This window comes from Balaenoptera acutorostrata, chromosome 18, assembly GCF_949987535.1.
Source record: "Balaenoptera acutorostrata chromosome 18, mBalAcu1.1, whole genome shotgun sequence".
In the NCBI taxonomy this organism is placed as follows: domain Eukaryota; kingdom Metazoa; phylum Chordata; class Mammalia; order Artiodactyla; family Balaenopteridae; genus Balaenoptera; species Balaenoptera acutorostrata.
Genome location: NC_080081.1, coordinates 59,849,681 through 59,865,030, shown reverse-complemented (window position 1 = coordinate 59,865,030; position 15,350 = coordinate 59,849,681). Strand labels below are relative to the sequence as shown.

The following is a 15,350-nucleotide window of genomic DNA, read 5'->3' as shown; positions in this document are numbered from 1 at the left end:
CTGGAGGCAGGGTAGGGAGCATGCAGAGAAAGATCAAAGGTGGATCAGTGGGAGGCGGGAGGGGGGTTGATGGGGAGCAGAAAACATGGTAGTTAGAGGGCAAATAAAAATTACCTTTAAGAAAAAGAAATATTTTTAAACATCTAGTGGTGATTATTTGGATGATTAAATTAAAAGTAAATACAGTACCTGATTTATATTTGTTGCCAGTGTGACCCTATACACAGATAAAATGTAAGATTTGCCATACTGTCTTACCAATAGGTTATCTGTGAAATTAATCACTGACAAAACTTGGTTTTCATTGTAGATCAAAGACCAAGCTCACCAATTCGACATCAGGGAAGGAATGACGAGCTTGAGCGTGATGAAAGAAGAGAGGAACGAAGAGTAGACAGAACGGATGATAGAAGAGACGACAGGACTAGGGAAAGAGATCGGGAAAGAGAGCGGGAGCGGGAGAGAGAGAGGGAACGGGAGAGGGATCGGGAGAGAGAGAAAGAAAGAGAACTAGAAAGAGAGCGTGCTAGGGAACGGGAGAGGGAGAGAGAGAGAGAGAAAGAGAGAGACCGGGAAAGAGAGAGAGATCGGGACCATGATCGAGAGAGGGAAAGGGAGAGGGAGCGAGACAGGGAAAAAGAGCGGGAGCGGGAGAGAGAAGAAAGGGAGAGGGAGAGAGAGCGGGAGAGGGAGAGAGAGCGAGAGCGAGAACAACGAGAAAGAGCGAGAGAGAGGGAGAAAGAACGAGAACGCCAGAGGGAGTGGGAAGACAAAGACAAAGGACGAGAGGACCGCAGAGAAAAGCGGGAAGATATCCGAGAAGACAGGAATCCAAGAGATGGACACGAGGAGAGAAAATCAAAGTAAGTGATTGTGAGCCAGTTTTTTACATGTCAGTGAGGAGTTCAGAAAGTTCCATTTAATGCTTCTCAGGGGCCCCTGATATCCTCTTAATTCTTTTTCCTCTCTACATTTTCCTTTATTTTAGTTTTATTTTATGTATTTGGTGTTCAACATCTTTTGAATTATCTAGAAAAAAATAAGTTTTCTCATTCTACTATTTCTGTATCCAAGGGATATAGTTAATAATTCTTGTTTACTGTTTGATTACAGCCATTTTTAAAAAAATTAATTAATTAAGTTATTTATTTTTGGCTGGCTTGGGTCTTTGTTGCTATGCGCGGGCTTTCTCTAGTTGCAGTGTGCAGGGGCTACTCTTAGTTGTGGTGCGCGGGCTTCTCATTGCGGTGGCTTCTCTTGTTGCGGCTCACGGGCTCTAGGTGCATGGGCTTCAGTAGTTGTGGCGCACGGGCTTAGTTGCTCCGCAGCATGTGGGATCTTCCCGGACCAGGGCTCGAACCCGTGACCCCTGCATTGGCAGGCAGATTCTTAACCACTGTGCCACCAGAGAAGCCCAATTACAGCCATTTTTGATGGTACATTGGTTTATTTGACTGCTACAGACTTGTTTTTAACAGGAATCCAACCTAAAAGTGGTAGAATCAGTGGGTTTATGTCCCATCATATCCACTTTATAACTAGTTAATGGAGTTGGCTTGTCACCAAGACATAATGCTTGTGCTATTCCTGATAATCCTTTATGAGTTTTGTGTACGTATAAGTCTAGAGTCACTACCCCCAGGCTGCAGAAGCATTCACAGTGTCTGAGAACTGAGGAAATTCTGGAACCACTGCATGGCTAGAAGAGAGATAGAGAGGTATCCTCTCTTGGGTTGTGGAGTTATAGTAGGTTATTGGAATAAAAAGATGTGTCCTTATTATCTTATATATCTGAGGGCATCTTCTCTTTTCTCCTTTCTTTTCTCTCTCTCTCTTTTTTTTTTTTTTTTTTTTAATACCAATAAGAACTTATTTGCTCTGGTATCTGGGAAGTCCAGGGTTAGTTTTCATTTGTTTTGATGTGACTATATCCAGATTCTCAAACAAAGCATAGAGTGGTGTATCTCCACTGTTTTTTTTTCTGTATTAGTTTTAGACTCAGAAGGCTTTTACCCAAATGATGGCTAGGATGACCCCAGGGTTATACCTATCAGCTCAGTAGCCCTCTCTGTGCTGGGGCTCTCATCAATAGAGGAGTTAGATAAGAGAGCTAAGCCAATCACTATAGCCATGAGAAATCTGGACTCTGGTCAATTTTGAGATTTTATAGACATAAAACCAAACATATCAAAATTAAGTGCTTTTTTTTTTTTTAAATACCAACTAGAATAGAGGGTATATTTAAGTTTGTTAAGACAAACTGGAAATAATTTATATATCTTCAATTTCTTTGCCTCTACCTCTACCTCATTTGCCTCATGGTGAATACATTCTCTGCTTTAGGCTTTTTTCATCATTGCTATTATGGATTTTGGTTATAAACCAACAACGTAGCACAGAAATGGAGGCTTCTTCCATTAGGTCTTGCCTTCCCTTCAGTCTGCAGCCAAGGTTTTCTGTAGTTCACTCTCTCACTTCCCTCTCCCCCACATTAAAAAAAAAAAAAAAATCTCACATTAACATAAAATTGATAATACCTTTAACACATGCAGGCACACAGTACATATTATTTCTCTTCTCTCCTCTGACCTCTTTAACTCTCTATCTTCTAAGATTAAAATTCTGAAATCTTTGTTATTTATTTATTATTATTTAATCCTATGCTTTGATTATATTTTACATGCTTCTGATCTCAGCTTACAGTAGCCAAAATTTCTTCTAGTTTTTCGTGGCTAGACATTCCAGGCATTGACAAGGGCCCCAGAAATTTAGGAGTTAACAGCTCTATAAAATAACTAGTTATATGAGGTTAACATCTTGATGTTTTCATCAATTATATTGTCATCTCAGTAGTTGAATTTATCCAGCACTTTTGTTTTTAACCATGGTTATGAGGAAGGTTTGTTGGATTGCCGTAGTATTTATTTTACTCTAATTTTGTTTCTGTAGATACTTCCTTGAAATTAAATTTTGTTTTTTTTGCATGTTTTATATTTTCTTATGTTATCAATTATCTCTTGCTGTGTATCAAACCACATGAGAAGTTAGAAGTTTAGAACAACCACCATTTATTTGGTCATGATTCTGTGGGTTAGCAATTTTGTTTCGGCTCAGCAGAGTGGCTCTTCTCCTGGTCTCACTTGGGATCACTCATGTTTCTCCAGTCAGTCTGGCAGTTCAGCTGGGTCTGAATGACCCAAAATGGACTCACTCACATGTCTGGCAATTGGTGCTGGCTGTTGCTTAGGGCATCTTCTTTTCTCTTCCATATGACCTCTCATCCTCCAGTAGTCTAAACTCTGCTTTTGCATATGATAGTAGAAACATACCAATAAGGCAAAAGCAGAAGCTGCAAGGCCTCTTGAGTCCTAAATGTCCAAACTTAAACTGTCATTTTCACCACATCTTCCTGTCATAGTAAGTCACTGGGCCAGCCCAGATTCAAAGAATGGGGACAGAGAGTGCCTAATGATGGCAGGAGCTTTTGATAAGGAATTGCACAAGCTTGGGCGTGTGAGTTGTCATTACTCCATCTGGGGTCTCCTTTTCCACCTGGTTGCTCATCTATATCAATGAGCTGTCAAGGAGATAATGTGCTCATGTACTGCAGTGTTTCTCAGCTTTTGGCCATAGTATTTACAAACATTGTTAGCTTAAAAAAAAAAAAAGTGGTCAAAATTTAACAAAAATATAGGAAAACACTAGAATAACTTAAGTATCCAGAGATATAAATCACTAGTCATTTAAAGTTTAACTGAAGACCAAGAAATATAGTTAACATATGAATTATTTTATTAATTTGTCATCAAGCAGAAGATTTAGTTCTAAGAGATGAGAAGAAATCGATTTTTACAGTGTACCCGCAACATGACTGGCACTGGGTTTATGACATAACTAACTTATTCCTCATTGCAATTTTATGAGATGGACCCCCATTTTTCCGGCTGTTTTCAGATGAGAAAGCTAAGAATGACTTCAAGGAATTTACCTAAGGTTGCATAATAAGTAACATGACTAGAAGTTGAACTCAAGTCTTTTTTGACTCCAAAGCCAATACTAGATTTTCTCATTTGGCTTCCCAATGTAAGGTATTTCTATACCATAAAAAGGTAAAGCTAATGAATAAGTCTCAGTAGAGGGTACATTGATTCCTCTGCTGTATGTTACCACTTTGCAGTAGTTAAATCTGGTGAATTTCAGTGAGTGATTCTACATCTACATGGAAAAAAAGAGGTGGTGCCACGTATTTTAAGTCCACAGTTGTTAAGTCGTAACAAACGAAGAGTTTTATTAAAGATGCTGAACACCCTTCGTATGGTATAGCTAGCTCTGAGAGTATTGGTGGGTTTTTTTTGTTTTTTGTTTTGGTTTTAATTGTGTTCTCTTTATTTTTTGCCAGTGTTACCTTTATTTATTTATTTTTAATTTTTATTAGAGTAGAGTTGATTTACAATGTTGTGTTTCAGGTGTACAGCAGAGTGAGTCAGTTATACATACACATATATCCACTCTTTTTTTTTTTTAAGATTCTTTTCCCATATAGGTCATTACAGAGTACTGAGTAGAGTTCCCTGTGCTATACAGCAGGCTCTTATTAGTTGTCTATTTTATATATAGTAGTGTGTATAGCTCAATCCCAATCTCCCAATTGATCCCTCCCCACCCTTGTCCCCTGGTAACCAAAAGTTTGTTTTCTACAAACTCTACTTCCATGTTGTAAATAAGTTCATTTGAGTGTTATCTTTACTTAGATCTCTAATTGTGATGGGACATTTAAAGTTCTGGATGAAGCAGGAATACACACTTTATTTATTTTTTGAGACCTAAAATTCATAATTTATTGATTACTGGATTTTCATTCATTTATATAATAGAAAATTACCATAGAATTTCCATCACTACCTTTTTCTCATTCTATTTTTTTTCTGTTTCTTTCTTGCCATACTCCGTCACTCTTTTTTTTTTTCTTTTAACATCTTTATTGGAGTATAATTGCTTTACAATGGTGTGTTAGTTTCTGCTGTATAACAGAGTGAATCAGCTATACGTATACATATATCCCCATATCCCCTCCCTCTTGTGTCTCCCCCCACCCTCCCTATCCCACCCCTCTAGGTGGTCACAAAGCACCGAGCTGATCTCCCTGTGCTATGCAGCTGCTTCCCACTAGCTTCTGATAGTATTATAATCCTACAATTATACATTCTAGTTACAGCAAAATATAATAGTAAAAATGTGGTAAAGAAATCTTTTTTATCCCCTGGAATTTTATAAATTACATTTGTCCAATTTAGGAAGCGCTATAGAAATGAAGGGAGTCCTAGCCCTCGTCAATCACCTAAGCGCCGGCGAGAACATTCTCCTGACAGTGACGCCTACAACAGTGGAGATGATAAAAGTAAGCAGGATCTGTTTTCCACGTCTCTATAGTCATATTCATTTGTAACCACGAGACCATTCTTTCACATCAATAGGAAATGATGAATTAAGATTTAAAATGTTTTCTTGCTCTACTGCCTCTGAACATCTCCCATTGTGACTAAAGTATGTGTTAGAAATACAGTCATTGTACCATAATGGCACTGTTATTTCCTACTAGTTGTAATAAAGCCATATTTTTATTTTTACTGAAGTTGTTATTCTTAAACTTTTAAAATGAAAAGGGAGAGATTGGTTTATTATTTATAGGTAGCATGCAATATTGTTAACATGGTGAAAGTGTGATTACTTTTATCTTTTTGTATAGATGAAAAACACAGGCTCTTGAGCCAGGTTGTTCGACCTCAAGAATCTCGTTCTCTTAGTCCATCCCACCTTACAGAAGACAGACAGGGTAGGTGGAAAGAGGAAGATCGTAAACCAGAAAGAAAAGAAAGTTCAAGGCGCTATGAAGAGCAGGAGTTCAAAGAGAAAGTTTCTTCTGTAGATAAGCAGAGAGAACAGACTGAAATCATGGAGAGCTCAAGAACTCGTTCACAAGACATGATAGGACACCACCCATCTGAAGATCGAGACACATCTGATCGAGCTCATGATGAAAACAAGAAAAAAGCAAAAATTCAAAAGAAACCTATTAAGAAAAAGAAAGAAGATGATGTTGGAATGGACAGGGGTAACACAGAGACAATGTCTGAAGATGGTCAAGTATTTTCACCAAAAAAAGGACAGAAGAAGAAAAGCGTTGAAAAAAAGCGTAAAAGGTCCAAAGGTGATTCTGACATTTCTGATGAAGAAGCAGTCCAGCAGAGTAAGAAGAAGAGAGGCCCACGGACTCCCCCTATCACAACCAAGGAGGAATTGGTTGAAATGCCCAGTGATAAGGATGGCACTATGGAGGATCCTCAGAAGAAAGAAGATACAGCGTTCAGTGACTGGTCTGATGAGGACGTGCCTGACCGCGCAGAGGTGACAGAACCAGAGCATGCTGCCACAGCTGCTACTCCTGGCAGGACTCCTTCCCCGTCTTCTCTTCCTCCTCCTCCTCCTCCTCTTGCCACGACGACGACTCCTGCTGCCACCAGCTTCAACACACTGACCACCACCATTTCCACCTCTTCCACCCCAGCCAACACCACCAACACTTTTACCAATGAAGACTCACATAGAAAATGCCACAGAACACGAGTGGAAAAGGTAGAGGCGCCTCATGTTACTATAGAGGATGCACCACATCGCAAGCCAGTGGATCAAAAGAGGAGTAGCAGCCTTGGCAGCAATCGGAGTAATCGTAGTCATACATCTGGCCGTCTCCGCTCCCCGTCCAATGATTCTGCACATCGAAGTGGGGATGACCAAAGTGGTCGAAAGAGAGTACTGCATAGTGGCTCAAGAGACAGAGAAAAAACAAAAAGTCTAGAAATCACAGGAGAGAGAAAATCTCGGATTGATCAGCTAAAGCGTGGAGAACCCAGTCGAAGTACTTCTTCAGGTAATAAAAATGAATTATAATCTAACCACTGTTTCCTATGTTAGTATATTTGTACAGTTTTATGTTTTGTGCAAATCATAATTTTAAAGTAAATGCTAAATTGGTTACTTTATATGCTGCCTTAAATTTCAAGGAACCTAAAAACTTAACCATCCCACCAAAATGTTACCTGTTATCACATTACTAGCAGCATTATAGTAGAGGTACATTCAATGAAGTCAATTTAATATCAGGATTTTAGTAGCATATCTTGGTGGAAGTGCTTACGTATTCAAGTCCTCTCTTGATGCCTAAAATTTTAACCTGCTGGCTCTTCTTCCTGCAACCAGTACTTTCTCTTTTGACCACAGAAAATAAGGTAGGGGGATAGGAAGAGGTCAGATAATGAAATGATCGTTTCTGTTACTGCTTAAACACTTTATGTATTTATTTCTTTGAAGATATTTTGTGGTTATAGTGGAAATAAACAAGGAAACATGCTTTTTACATATTTTAATTAACACTTTGAGAGGTGGAATTTTTCATTAAGATGGGTCCTTTGGATAATTTAAAATAAATATAGAAAAAGATAAATTGTCAGTTTTAAAGGACCTTAAAAATGAAGCCTTTTATTTCCATTTTATCACATGTTAACTCTTTGTATATGGTGTATTTATTTTAGATCGCCAGGATTCAAGAAGCCATAGTTCAAGAAGAAGTTCTCCTGAGTCAGATCGACAGGTCCATTCAAGATCAGGGTCATTTGATAGCAGAGATAGGCTTCAAGAGCGTGATCGTTATGATCATGAGAGAGAGCGGGAGAGAGAGAGGAGAGATGCACGGCAGAGAGAATGGGAGCGAGATGCCGATAAAGATTGGCCCCGGAACAGGGACCGAGATCGACTACGGGAACGGGAGAGAGAACGAGACAAAAGGAGAGACTTGGACAGGGAAAGGGAGAGGTTAATCTCTGATTCCATGGAAAGGGACAGGGACAGGGACAGAGACAGAAGCTTTGAGAGTCCTCAAATAGAGTCCGTAAAACGCAGTGAAGCAAAACTGGAGAGTGAACATGAAAGAGACCTAGAAGGCACTTCCCGGGACTCTTTAGCTTTGGATAAAGAAAGAATGGATAAAGATCTAGGATCTCTGCAGGGATTTGAAGATACAAATAAAGCTGAGAGAACAGAGAGTATGGAAGGTGAGTGTCACGCCTTTTTGTCTGTTTCAGTGCTCCATTCCTTTTCAGATTTCATAGCAAACAAATATTTCCTTTTGAAAGGTCATCTGATATGCATATTGACTCCATTGTTTTAGGGAAAATAGAGTTTATAAGGAAAAGCCCTATGATACTTAAAAAATGTGTTCCACTCATTAGTACTATCAAGGTAGACTTGGTTCAAATAAGCCTAAATGGAATAAATGATTACAGTCGTCCCTCAGTCCCTCAGTATCTGCAGGAATGGGTTCCAGAGCCCTCCACGGATAGTAAAATCTGGGGATGCTCAGATCCCTTATTAAAATGACTTCCCGCTCCTAGAATGAGGGACCCCGAGAAGGCCACATCCACCCTTTTGCCCGCTCAGAGCCAACCTCAGCTGTATGGACATCCACTCTCCAATCCTTCGCCCCTGATAATGCTATACAAGCTGACTTATGCCTCTGCACTCTGAATGGGCTTCCTTCTCTAGCCTTCTCTGTACTTGCTCTTCCCATTGCCTGGTAGACCTTTTCCCTTTTATCTTCTCTTACTCAAACTGCAAGTCCCAGTTTATGCATTATTTCCTCTACGAAGCCTTCTCTGCTAAAGGTGCTTACTCTTTCAAATCGCCATAGCACCTTGTTTATACGTCTTTAATAGCATCCCTGTGCCATATTATAATTATTTTTCCATAGTTTTCTCACCACTATACTGTACTCCTTTGTTAGGCACCATAGCTTTTCATTTCTTTATCATCAGGACTCTAGCAAGGATGCAATAAATGGCTGATGAATGAAAATATGTTCTGCCTGTGCATACATGTTCTGCATCTTATTCTTTGGTGAATTATAGCCCAGGTTAATAATAGTATTGGGCCCCCTGAAAATTCTCCTGGAAATTCTGCCTCCACGAACTGTCCAATTCTAATACTGGTGCTTACACCATTGTTCTGACATAACCTCTCTACTTCAAGCCCCCAAGAAACTTCTGGGATACTTAGTACATCAGCAGTAATAGTTCATATTCTTCTTATTTGCTGGGTTGTAGCACTAGTCCCAGAATAAAATTCACATTCTTTTAAAACTATAAACATCCTTACATCTTTTGGTTATTTGGTTAGATATATTCCAATACGCCAACTGTTACATATTTTTTCTACTTGACAAAAACATTTCTGCCTCAGTGGTCTTCACATTTTTATCTCAAATTTGAATTTAAATGGCATCAATTTGTGAACCATAGTACTCTTGGAGGTACAACCTTGGGGTATAATTGAATATAATTGTAACCAGTCATTGTAATCTCTCTCTTGTGATTGGAGTTCGTGCCCTTCATCCCTAAAATATACCATTCATTGGTTGTGATCACAGATAACACAGCATAGAAATTTAGAGGTGAATTACCTATTGTGAAATGGAAAATTTTATCCACTTAAAGTAGGACAATGAGTTTGATAAAGCTTGAAAAGTTAAAAATCCTATTATTTGCATTTATGTTTAGATGTATAGCTGTGTAATGAAGTTATTAAAATTGTTTACTTTAGAAGTGAATGGCGGGGGTATGAGGAGATTACTACAGAATTTAATAGAGTAGAAAATTATTAGAATGACTAGAAACATCTCATAGTATATTATATTTTATTTGCTGTAAGTTTTATAAAGCATGCTGTTGCATTTTGAAAACTAGTGTTGTAAACTCAGTAAAGTGTATGGATAACACCTGATTAGAAATATTAAGTGTACTGTGTAGTTTTATGATAATTCAAGTTCACAGCTAAGTCACCAGGAGACAAAGCTTTAGCCTAGGTAGTTGAGAAAAGTTGGTAAATAAAGAAATGGAAGGTACGCTAGTGGTTAAAGTTTCAAATAAATTTTACTAATTAGTTTGCAAGTTCTTTAAAATTAATGAGTTTATTTTGATAAAGAAATTAATGCACCCTTTTGAAATTAGATTTCTCTGGATTTAAAGTTTTATTATAAAAAATTAACAACATAATATCAACATTAACATGTTAGTGGTAGATTTTATTTCTCATATTTTAATTGTAATTTTATAACCTATTTTGATATTGCTGTCCATATTGTGTTCTTGCCATTAAAACTAAATTTAATTTTTAAGTTTTCTTTTGGAGTTATCCAGTGTTTTGAATAATTAAGAAATATAGTTTTCAAATAAAAAATGCTTTTCAACTTTTTTTAGCGTGCACAGCTTCTCCTCTTTGGTTTCACTTAGATATCCCTTTCCCTTAACACTCTCTTTGGCATGAAATTAATTTTTCTGTTTAGCAGGAGATGACGAATCCAAGTTAGATGATGTGCATTCGTTAGGATCTGGTGCTGGAGAAGGATATGAGCCAATTAGTGATGATGAACTAGATGAAATTCTGGCAGGTGATGCTGAAAAGAGGGAGGACCAACAGGATGAGGAGAAGATGCCAGGTAATCATTTGCAGAGGTGGTTGAATGTAAGAAATGTTTAATTATGGTATTGTGATAGTCTGTGTTCCCTTTCATGCTGTAAGGATTGATAAAATGCAGTTAGAATTTTCCCATTTCTGTTTTAACTAACATTGAAGGGCCAATAAAATGAAAATTATAGTTAATATGCTCTGCTCATTTTTAAGTAGACATTGCCTATAAATTGGAAAGGGCATTATTTAAAATAGCACAATTGTAAGATTTCCTGTCAAACAGTGATTGTCTAGCAGTGTTCTAGATGGTAGGTGTATGGTACAGAGTGTCACAACTGTGCTGCCACAAACCAACTTTTGAAATGACCATTCAGAAATTTACAAAGGTTGAGGTTATATTTGAACACTGTGTATATACTTCTCTCTCAATTTTCTAAATTCAGTAATTATTTCCATTTATAGTACTTTATTCATTGCCAGAGCTTACTCCAGTGACTGTACCATGAAGCAGCCCCCTTCAGTGTTCTTGTTGAATCATCCCAATTAGTCTAATTGTTACTAACAATTTTTTTTAATCATTGTGAGGGTCTTTGCTTTGTTTGGGTATACAGAATATTAAATTCTTATTTTGACTTAATTTGCTCTTATATTTTACAGTTTTTTCTACTCATGTATAATGTATATATGAGTGTTATCTTATTATTATCAGCTATTAGGTATTTCTGAATAGAACATTATTTTGTTAATTTCCTAAACTGTGACTTATCAGTGGATAGATTATTCTCAATTTTAATCATAGCCACTGCCTGATTCTTAAAGTTATTTCATAATGAATCATTTGTTTTTAAAAGGTAAACTGTGTCTGTGTATGCATGCACACATGCAAACTAAATACACTCCTAGATTTAATTAACCCTTGAAATGATTCTGGTATCAAGCTTCAAAATGTCAGACCTAATCTTAGTGAAATAATGGAGTTCTTTGATTGAGGATCTCTCAAGCAATTTAAATGCATTATTTGTAGGAATGGGTTTGCTTAGGTGTTTGCTTGCCTTTTTTTTTTGGTTTTGGGGTTTTTTATTGAAGTATAATTGACATAACATTAGTTTCAGGTACACAACCTAATGATTTGACATTTGTATACATTGCAACATGATCACCACATTAAGTCCAGTTACCATCTGTCACCATGCAAAGTTACAAAATTTTTCTTCTTGTGATGAGAACTTTTCAGATATACTTTCTAGCAACTTTTAATGTTGAAATACAATATTATTGACTATAGTTACCATGCTATACATTACATCCCCATGATTTATTTATAACTGTAAGTTTGTACCTCTTGATACCCTTCACACGTTTTGTCTAAACTTCACATTCCTTCCCTCTGGAAGCCACCAATCTCTGTATCTATGAGTTTGGTTTTCTTTTTGTTTGATTCTTTTCGTTTTAGATTCCACATATAAATGAAATGGGGGCGGAGGCACTCGCCTGTGACCTCTTTGCCTCTTTTCTTTTGGTGAGAAAGTTATTTGTTGAGGTCCTTAAGATTTTAAATATTACTTTTTATAGAAAATCTTTTGTTTTAAGAATATGCCTTTTGATTTATATTACTTGTTATTTAATGCTTTCTGTGGCTTGGAATCTGTATTTCTCTACAGATAACAAGAATGTATTTCTTAGTGTAATAAAATTCTGTTCTTTAACTTTTTGTAGATCCATTAGATGTGATAGATGTGGACTGGTCTGGTCTTATGCCAAAGCATCCAAAAGAACCACGAGAGCCTGGGGCTGCACTCTTAAAATTCACGCCTGGAGCCGTCATGCTGAGAATTGGGATCTCTAAAAAGTTGGCTGGTTCTGAACTCTTTACTAAAGTCAGAGAAACATGTCAGAGACTTTTAGAAAAACCCAAAGGTAATTCCGTCCCACTTTGACTATATAATGTTTAATATAAATATTAAGGTGCCTTTGAAAAGGATTCTGTTCTGTTCTCATGTAGCAATTACAGTATAAGAACTTTTTTTTTTTTTGAGGACTCACTTATTTTCAGTATTTAATCCTCATGGTCAAAGTTCGTTTTTATTTTGAGAAAAATTTAAGCCTACAGAAAAGTTGTGAACATAGCACAATGATCTTACTGTATCAAAGTTACTTTTTAACAGGTAAGTTCTAATGTCAAAGTGCTCAGTGGTTTACCCAGGGCTAAATGAAGTAGAGCCTGGGGAAGTGAACTAGATATTGTTCATATCTTGGCAACCCTTTCCCCTGGGAAATGGGGAATTCTACTCAAATGCAGATGTTTAGGTTGAGCCTTTAACAAAGTGGTTAAGAGCTTAGTCTCTGGGCCAGATGGCCTGGATTCCAACAGGCACACCACTTACTAGCTGTTATTTAATTTATGTGTTACTGTTACCATCTACAAGCTGAGAATAATTACACCACCAAGTCATATGATTGTTAGGAGGAGCAAATGAGTTATTACTAGTAAAACACTTAGAATAGTTTCTGACATACAGTGATGTTCAGTAAATATGAACTGCTATTTAGTTTAAAATATTTTATCGCATTGATATTAGACCTTACTGCTACAGCTTTTCATTATTCCAGAACACTTTTAGTTTATAGGGTCCTTTTTTTTCTGTTTCTCTGGTACCTAGCTTATTATGTTTTGGCAGCTTATTAATACTTTATTAATGGGGAGGAGGAGTGTAAAAAAGGAGGAAAAGAGGTAAAAGGTGACAGCACTAAGATTATTTAATGTTATGTCACGTTCATTAGAGTAAAAGAGTTTAGGAAAAAGAATTGAGCTTCTACTAATATAAAATTGAAAAAAAATTGTTTTACATGTTTCATGATCCATGTTCTTTCTTCAACTGTTAGCATAAGCAGTAAGACTGTTGATTTTAATATGGCTCAGTATACATAGAATGTATGTGTAAGAAACAAATTATAATGGTGAATATGTGTTAACCTGACAGATGACCAATGTCTTGAGTTCTTGTCCCACTCTTCCTACTTTGACTGGTTCTGTGATCTTAAGCAAGTAACTCTTGTGGGCATAAAATGATGTAATGAAATCCCTAAGGTCTTATCCACATCTACAGCTATTTGCCCCTGTGACTCTTTTTTTTTATTTTTTTATTTTTTATTTTAAGGAATTTATAAAATTAACCACACATCAAAATGTATCAGGAAAGAAAAGTTGTCAGAGAAGGGTTTGTTCTAAAATAAAATGTCTTGCATTTAGAAGTCAGCAGATTAGAAAAGCAGTATTGAGTTCAATAGTCTTCATTATTTTTCTAGATCATTTTTTTTCGCCAAACTATACAGTCAAAAATTTGGAAAAAATATCAGTATGATTTTTCTTCTGCAGTACATCTTTCCTATAGCCTACTTCACAACATTCCCTTGGATGTATAATCAGTCCCCATAGAAAATAAAGATCCAGCTATGCTCTGTCCTTTTCAATTTTATAAGGCAACTGTTTCAATCCACATACAATAAGAGAAAATAGGAAGAAAAATATTTCCCCCTTAGTTTAAACCTTGCTTGGAAAATGGGCAGGGGTACCAATCATAAATTATGAATAAACTTTAAAATGCAGATGGTAATTCTGTCAAGGTCTATCCAAATCTTCCTAAAGGTTCTCTCTCTCGAACTAGGGGCTAACCTTTTTCCATATTCACTTTTTGAATGGGAAAAGCAAGAATTACTCATAGTGTGATGGAAAATCTTTGAGAAGTGCCTTATACTTTAATTTTCAATTCATCCTTTTTTGGTTTTTTTTTTTTTAACATCTTTATTGGAGTATAATTGCTTTACAATGGTGTGTTAGTTTCTGCTTTATAACAAAGTGAATCAGTTATACATATACGTATGTTCCCATATCTCTTCCCTCTTGCGTCTCCCTCCCTCCCACCCTCCCTATCCCACCCTCCCTGTCCCACCCCTCTAGGTGGTCACAAAGCACCGTCCCTGTGCTATGCGGCTGCTTCCCACTAGCTATCTGTTTTACGTTTGGTAGTGTATATATGTCCATGCCACTCTCTCACTTTGTCACAGCTTACCCTTCCCCCTCCCCATATCCTCAAGTCCATTCTCTAGTAGGTCTGTGTCTTTATTCCCGTCTTGCCCCTAGGTTCTTCATTGCCCCTGTGACTCTTGCTAATGGCATTTCAAGTTAAAATCTATTGCGTAGTTAGCAAAATCAGATTATAGTTTGTCCCTGACTAATGATCACTTACTTTAAACAATGAAAACATACACTGTAAAGAAGGATTTGATTGTTCCTTACCAAGTGGTCCTGTTTTTTGGTGGTATGATAGCTTTGTTAGAGAACTAATATATGATACAGAATATAAGTTCCCTAAGGAATAGGACTTTGTTTTGTTTACTGCTGTATTGTCTAACAATCTATTCTTACTAATTATGCCATTGCCTTGAAAAGTAGTAGGTATTTAAATTGCTTTTGTCCAGGTTTTCTGATTATAGTATGATTAAGTTCTTTGAAGCTAAACTTTCCCAGTTATTTTAGTTCCTTTGGTTTACTTGTACTTCTATACATGTTTAATCTGTCTCGAGTTATTTGGTGCCGGTCAATTCAAAACCAGGAAGAGACTAAGTTTAGCCATGTTATACGTTCTAGGGAGGTTTGCAAGTGTGTTTTATAGTCTACTGTTGTGAAAGCAGAAAAGATTTAAATAAAAAGTAATTTGTCCTAATGAGCAATTGTCAAGGAAGTGCATGGACTCAATGGAGATTTATTTATTTGTACCTATAGTAGAATGGTGGTGAATGTTTGGTGCTTTTTTTTTTAGTAGTGTGCATTA

The 15,350-nt window shown here is 36.8% G+C and overlaps 1 protein-coding gene across 7 annotated transcripts in view; it reads left to right on the top strand.

The window, feature by feature from the left end:
* Window positions 1-15,350, top strand: part of ZC3H13 (zinc finger CCCH-type containing 13) — an 87,271-nt gene that overhangs the window by 68,311 nt on the left and 3,610 nt on the right. For 5 of the 7 annotated variants that reach the window (XM_057532891.1, XM_057532894.1, XM_007186830.3 and 2 more), the window contains 6 exons: window positions 311-863; window positions 5,295-5,398; window positions 5,747-6,928; window positions 7,590-8,108; window positions 10,394-10,546; window positions 12,235-12,435. In XM_057532891.1, coding sequence (XP_057388874.1) covers window positions 311-863; window positions 5,295-5,398; window positions 5,747-6,928; window positions 7,590-8,108; window positions 10,394-10,546; window positions 12,235-12,435 — 2,712 coding nt within the window. The remainder of the gene's footprint in view (window positions 1-310; window positions 864-5,294; window positions 5,399-5,746; window positions 6,929-7,589; window positions 8,109-10,393; window positions 10,547-12,234; window positions 12,436-15,350) is intronic. The other 2 variants (XM_007186832.3, XM_057532892.1) reach the window with 1 other exon arrangement.